Source organism: Poromitra crassiceps (genome assembly GCF_964638095.1).
Source record: "Poromitra crassiceps genome assembly, contig: HAP1_SCAFFOLD_1653, whole genome shotgun sequence".
NCBI lineage: Eukaryota > Metazoa > Chordata > Actinopteri > Beryciformes > Melamphaidae > Poromitra > Poromitra crassiceps.
In genome coordinates, this window is record NW_028150761.1 from 1 (window position 1) to 7,500 (window position 7,500).

At 41.0% G+C, this 7,500-nt stretch overlaps 1 protein-coding gene across 1 annotated transcript; it reads left to right on the plus strand.

Annotated features, from left to right (window-relative positions):
- Window positions 1-110: 110 nt before the first annotated feature.
- Window positions 111-4,070, plus strand: LOC310771975 (paired box protein Pax-1-like; the record flags this gene model as incomplete). The annotated part of the gene is made up of 4 exons (XM_083664463.1): window positions 111-740; window positions 1,755-1,879; window positions 2,487-2,700; window positions 3,415-4,070. Coding segments are annotated over 4 exons (1,070 nt in total), but the record flags the coding sequence as incomplete, so codon positions are not given.
- Between the last annotated feature and the right edge of the window lie 3,430 nt (window positions 4,071-7,500).

Consider the following 7,500-nt stretch of genomic DNA (forward strand, 5'->3'; position numbering starts at 1 on the left):
ATCACCGCCTGGAGGTCAGAGTTTACCACCACATCTGTCTGCGCATGCATGTATGTTGACTCGCCGTATGCATTGTAAATGGGTAACTTCTGTGTTATATGCCCCTGCAGAGCAAACCTATGGAGAGGTGAACCAGTTAGGCGGCGTGTTCGTCAATGGGCGACCGCTGCCGAACGCCATACGCTTAAGAATCGTGGAGCTGGCTCAGCTTGGCATCAGACCCTGTGACATCAGCCGGCAACTCCGAGTCTCCCACGGCTGCGTGAGCAAGATTTTAGCGAGATACAACGAGACGGGCTCCATTTTGCCTGGTGCCATCGGAGGGAGCAAACCGCGGGTCACGACGCCGAACGTGGTGAAAAACATCAGGGAATACAAACAAGGAGACCCCGGGATCTTTGCCTGGGAGATCCGGGACAGGCTTCTGGCGGATGCAGTTTGTGACAAGTACAATGTCCCGTCGGTTAGCTCGATCAGCCGGATTTTACGCAACAAGATTGGAAATCTTTCCCAGCCCAACCAGTACGAGAGCAGCAAGCAAGCCTCCTCACAGGCCAGCCTCTCTTACAACCACATATACCCCTATTCCTACCCCAACGCCATGTCGCCCACTGGCACCAAGATGGGCAGCCCGCCTGGAGTACCGATGACAGCCGGCCATATGAGCTTATCCCGGGCCTGGCCATCTGCGCACACCGTCACCAACATCCTCGGTATTAGAGCCTTCATGGATCCTTCAGGTGGGGAATATAGCCTATACTCAAGTTTGTGCTCTGTGATATTTTGTAGGCACCCGCGCCTCTGTGCCATGCGTGCGTTAGCATAGGCCTGTCAAATAAGATAATAAATCACTGTGACTTATTGAGCATGATAAAGTGGCATATTTCACCCCGTATAACCTGTTCTGGCATCAGACAGGACAATGTATCCATTAGACGCTGTAGGCCTCGGCTTCATCATTCAGCCAGAAAGCAGTAAGGCCACTCTCAATGGGCCCTTTCATGGCATGATGCGTTTGCAAACACCTTGCTCACCTGCTATATCCTCTCTAATCCTTACAGCCAATTTGTCTTTGCCGTTCTGGTCCTTTTAGTAGTGTTTTCCTCCATTGTTAGTCGCCCTGGCTCAGTGGATTTTTTGTTACATAAGGGCCAACATCATGCAGACATTATATATATATTGGAAATGTCTTCCAGAATTAAATGGTTTGACGATGTAATCCCATTCTGTGAATATATTGCTCATTTTACGGGATGAATAGGCTTAATTAGTACATTATTAAACTTCAACAATTAATCTTAAAAAAAAATATTAAAATATAAAATTATATTTCTATTAAACATATTTAGGCTATTTTATATTGTATTTTGCTTCATTTTTTAATTTCCCTGTTTGTTTGTTTTTTCCCCATATCATGCAATTAGTAATTTATTAGTAAAATATTACTTATTATTAGTAAAATTATTAGTAAATTAGTAACACACTTATTGTGTGTATTACACTTGGCTCAAGACATTAAGTCTTGAAGTCAGGCTTATCCAAACAAATATATTAAAAAATATCAAAATTATTTTCGATATTGTAATGAAAAATAATATATATTTGTACAGCTTACACAATAAGCCATTTCAAAGCGGGTTGTATAAATGTGTTAGTTAATTCAGAGACTAAAACAGCTTGTTTTGTTTTGTTTTGAAGATAAGCATTGTTGTCTTTTACACACCCTTGACATGACGTTACCGTTTCTAAATCAGCCATTGGGACGGAGGGGTATCCACCAAAAATGGAGGATTGGAGTAGCGTCAACAGAGCGGCTTTCCCCGCGGCTCATAACGGGATTGACAAATCAACCATTGATGCGGACATCAAATACGCACAGGTACATCATCTGCACAAGCTGAAGCTGAACACCTTTCGCTGAGACCAGGCAATATGCTCCCCTTTTATCGCTGTATGCATTCTCCTTTCTATCCATGTTTTGTGCGGAAATATAGGCACAGGTCCTAAAGTGTTGTATTTGCTGGTATTTAGACCTAGACCAGATTCTCAAATGTTTTCGTATCAAGGACCCCCGAGCTGAGTCACATCACGCCACAGACCCTGTTTGACAGGATTTTACCCCAGGGAGCCAGAAAAATTGGTGTGTATATATATATATATATATATATATATATATATATATATATATATATATATATATATATATATATATATATATATATACGGTGTATATAGAAATATATATATTTCAATTGTACGAATGCCCAAAACGTTAGTGCTGTGGTGGTGATGAGAGTGAGACCTATGCCATTATTGGGCTATTCCTCCATTTCCTGGGCGGCCCCATGGAAAACCCCTCAGTGACCCCAATTTGAGAACCACTGGTCTATAGCCTACGTATGCCATGCCTGTATTTTGCAACATGCAATTAAATATAAATCATGTTTTCCCCTTATTTTGCGGGTGTTTTGTCTGTTTTCCTGCAGCCCTCCTCAACACTGTCCAGTTATGTCCCAGCGTGTGCTTACTCCCCCTCCAACCAGTACGGGGTTTACAGCGGGGCAACAGGCGGCTACGTGGCCCCGGGCCACCACCACTGGCAGCCGCAAAACCCAGCCCTGTCCCACCCAGGCGGCGGGATGACCATGCACGCAGGCGAGATCCACTCAGCGATGGCCTTCAAACATGCAGCCCGAGAAGGTACAGTTTGATCCATGAGGGCTCCTGATATTAGTGTAATTTGAAAATTGGTGGCAGATGTCGCTGCCCAGAGAGTTTTTTTTTCTTTTCCCCCCCTGATGCAGTATAGGCCTACAAATATGATTTTATTCAATTATTGAAAAATGAGAAACAACGTATACAATTATATCACTTTAAATATCAATATTGTTGTGATTATGATTATGATTTGCTTCATTATTTATCACACAAACGTGCCATTACGCATCATTACGCACCATTACGCAACGCATATCTCTCCAGCCTCTCTCACACGAACGCACATACACACGCGCGCGCACACACACACACACACACACACACACACACACACACACACACACACACACACACACACACACACACACACACACACACACACACACACACACACGGTTTCGCAATAAAGCAATGACTGAGTGTAAACATTTACCAAATCCCAAATGGAGTCTAATTATATCTCGATTATTAAATATTGACCTTCCAGACTTGGTGGCAGGCCTACCAGGTGGTCCGAGAACACTAGCTGCATGGCTACACAAAAAAGGGGGAGAAATGAATTTAAAACTTTCCTCCAAAACGCAGGTTGCTTGCTATAATTATGCATTTCTCTAAGATGATTATGATGTAAATAACAATTTGGTGAAGGCTATAGGCTATAGACTCGTTTCATGAATATTTCTTCTTTGTGTATAGGAGACAGAAAACCGCACAGTCCGCTGAGCAAGCAGCAGCAGCAACAACACGAAGCCTTGAACAGTGTACATGGACTCAGTCTCCCTACCTCATCTTCATAACAGGACTTTAATCGCCATAATTGCAGAGCCGTTTAATTGAACGCATTTCAACAACCCCAACAGTAAGTGCGAGCACTATTGATGATTCATTTCCCCGAGTGTTTGTGCCTTGAGTCAAGGGAGTCCATTAAAATCCTACTCAAATGCATTATGAATACAGTATGCCTTTAACCTTTATCGGTCTATGGCCATATGAATGTAAGCTTATATGGATGTTTTGGTGTCGGTTGGTTGGTAGTTTTATTCCCCCTGTATAGCCCATTCTGTTATAAAGACTATAGGATCAAAATACTTTTTTGTCAGTCTGTCGTTCATGTTTCATGCTAAAGTCTAAAGTCAAGGGCTCGCCCTGATGACGAGACTGTTCTGTAATCCGTCATAAATTATATTCTCTTGATTGGTAGCCATGATCTGGATTCTGAATCTGCAATGACTCGACGATGTGAACAAAGAGATAAATTGTAAATGTTAAATATTTGCCAAAGCTTTAATTATATATTTTTATAAATTCACTGTAAATATTCAAAAGAAATAAAGGCTTTGTTACATCCGAAATGTTCCCATGTGGATGTGGATATTATTTCAGCAGTGGCAAAGGTCGTGGAGTGCATACGTGCACGGTACCATTTTCCCCTTGCTTGGCCTAATTCATGGCTGTTCACATGATGGTCAGGGGGTTGATATTGATAAGATTAGCAGTGACAAACCTGTCAGTGCATACGCGAAATTTCTGTGTGGAATTTGTAGCCTGCTTTCCGTTTGTCTTGGGTTGATATAGTGTTTAGTCAAGTCATGTATTGTGTTATGAGGCTACAGTTAGTGCTCGTTAATATAAATATTTTCTTGCAGGCTATAATGTTAGTTTATATCTGGGAGCCGATCGGTGATAGGCATCGCATATAGGTTAGACCTGTGAAAAATCAAACCTAATAGTTGATGTTCAGTGTCACATCATCCTTTGCCTTGATAAATAGCCAATTTGTGGGATTTCTTCTGTCATTTTTCACGCTATTTAGAGCAATGACCTTTTGCTTGGTTATTAACACTGAAATTGAAATAGTAGCCTATTCTAGTTCGTTGCACAACTCGTTATTGGGAGACGTTCCTTAGCTGTAACGTGTTACCTCCCGACACTTCCACACGGAGCTTTCCACATGCCATGGGCGCCTCCACTGGGCACTGATGCTATCTGAGCTGCTAATGGATGTTGCCACGATGGAAATCTAAGTGAGGACTAATCATAAATAATCACGCACTTTAATGAACAGTGCGTGCAGAGGGGCAGATAGTTTCAGTGTAGGCTAAGTGGAAAACACGCGCACATGCGCACCCTTTAGGGATATTTTTACTGTAGCCTATTAGACGCATATTCAACTCGTGGCCTATTTGGCCTGCATGGCACCTTAACGAAATCCTTCCATTTCTATCATGGACTTTATATGTGTTTGCAGAATGCAGACTGCAGTGAATAATGAGTTTATCGCGACCTTACCGCGGGCTACATTAATTTTAATCTAATGTCATCATAATTTGCAGGTGCACGGCTATACCGATTATTTCTGAGTGGCTAATCAATAGTGACATTTTTGTTGTTGTTGTTGTTCTATCTCGATATATCGGGTCACCATGTTGTTCCTAAAATATTCCTATGATATAGGCATAGCTGTTTTGTAGTGATGTTATATATAGGCTATCATAAAATTTATTATGGGATTATTCGTGATTCGTACAATTTCTCCTCCCCCCCCCCATCCCCCATCAGTAGTTCCCCTCAGTATAAATGGCCCACATTCTTTATAAACGGTCTGCCCATTCAGATTTAAACTTGGACCTTTCATTTAACTGGCATGATTCGCTCTGGTTTATTAATGCAGTCTGAGTCTACTAGGCCTATTTAAAATCTCAAATATCTCTCTCTCAAAATAGCGTGACTAGATTCAGCCTACTAACTTTTTGTTTGAAGAAGCACTTTCGAAAATGTCGTGCAAGTTTGGCCTACCCTATATAACCAGATAAATAACAATACATCACTTTGTCACCGATTAATTTCGACATTCGACAATCAAAAATAGCCATACCTTAATTATTTTATTTCTAAATGTAACTGTAAGGCGCAAAGACATTATTACGCCATGCAAATGAAGGACAGGTTATTGTTATTATTATTATTGTTGTTGTTGTTGTTGTTGTTGTTGTTATTATTATTAATATTATTATTATTATTATTAATTAAATAAAAATAGGCTATTTTAACTAAATGGCTATTTGATATAATATTGTACGTAGGCCTATATGATTATAGAAGCTTTTGAATAGGCTATTTGAAATATATTTTCAACTATCACAAGTTCGATCCACTATGTTAATTAAGATAGATTACCTGCCAGGTAGCCATTATACTGTTAGCGGTGCCTTGGTGAGGTCAAGGGGGAATGTGTGTAACACGTTGAATTGGTGACCACCCAGTTTAACAGAGTATTGAGCATGCATGGTTCTCAATAAGATCAGTGTAACTCTAATCATGAAGGGTTTATGATCATATTTTTCATGCATTTGAATCTAGTGGGATGATTCTCAAAATATACTAATACATTAAAGGTAATATTGAATACTGTTATAAAAACACATAATTCCCAATAAGAAGCATTTTGATTGTTCCCTCATGAAACATTGTTTACTTTATGTGTTCTTTCAAAACAGTGATAAACCTGATCAGCAGAATCATCTTCAAGATCTTTAAGGCTCTTGTGTGCTGGTTGGTTGATTGAATGATTGCTTGGCCTTCTAAATTGTGCTGTGTGTACAGAATCTGAGAAAGACAGCTTTGATGAGAATTAATGAAAGCAGGCATGAGAATGGACGAAGGGTGACTTTTGAGAGTGCCATCATAACCGTGGCATTGACCTTAAAGTTGAATATCTTTCTTTAATACCGTAATTCAAATATGTGATTGTTTTGGATCTCAGCCTAATGTGCATGTGAAACGACTTTATCCCAAAGCAAGAAACAAACAAACCGAGACACCATGCAGTCTCTGTTGTCACTGACAATCATTTGCATTCTGACTTTGTGTAGTTACAGGATTCTTGTCTGAACTTGCATGTGCACCCAAACTATAGTTATTATCTCATGATCTCCAGTTATAGTCGTGGTGCAGTCCTAAAGATGCATTACCTCCAGATCCCAAGTATTGTCGCAGTTACATTTTCAGTCATTTCCAACTGATTCTCCACAGAGCTTTACAACAGTGTGGCATCACATATTTGTAGTGGTTGGACAAACTATTCTTTCTTAATTCTGGCTGTGGGAGATGGTTGGAATATATCTCTGACCCAGACTGAACCATCCCAGGACAAGGAAATAAACACTGAACTTATCCCATAGGTTAAAGTTAAATGATGGACATATCTTCCCAGAGATGCCATTGCATGTTTGCTAAAAAATAAAATAAAATAATTTCATCCTAAAATTTAGGTTTGTCCCACCATTGTTGGGAGATGCACATGCAGGCAGTCTCTCTATGCATATAGGCCACTTATTGTGTGGCTATGGTGCAGGCTGTCCAAGAATTACAATATTAGGTGATTTTCAAGGGGGTTAAAATGGCAGATCTTTGCCAATGTGACCTCTTGTGGTCATGCTTGCAGCAGTGCATAATGGAAGAGTAGGGAGCTGTAACCAGGAAGTAGCGAGGACCTCTAGAGGTCTTTAACATAATGACAGTCTGATATTCTACAATTACAATAGGGTGGCCGGCGGTTTCGCGCAGCACACAATGGGCCAACTGCGCATGTGTGAAGTGCGGGCGAGGTCACTTAGCGGCTGAGCCGCATGGGCGACCTTGAGGGAAAACCAACGAGGCACGGTACAAAGGAGCACTGCCAGTTCAGCGGATGAGCCAGTGAGGAACGCTAGAAAGGAGCGCGCTCAATTTCTAGTTGAAATAACTTGCTGAGAAGGTGAAGGGGTGGGATTGGTGGACCGG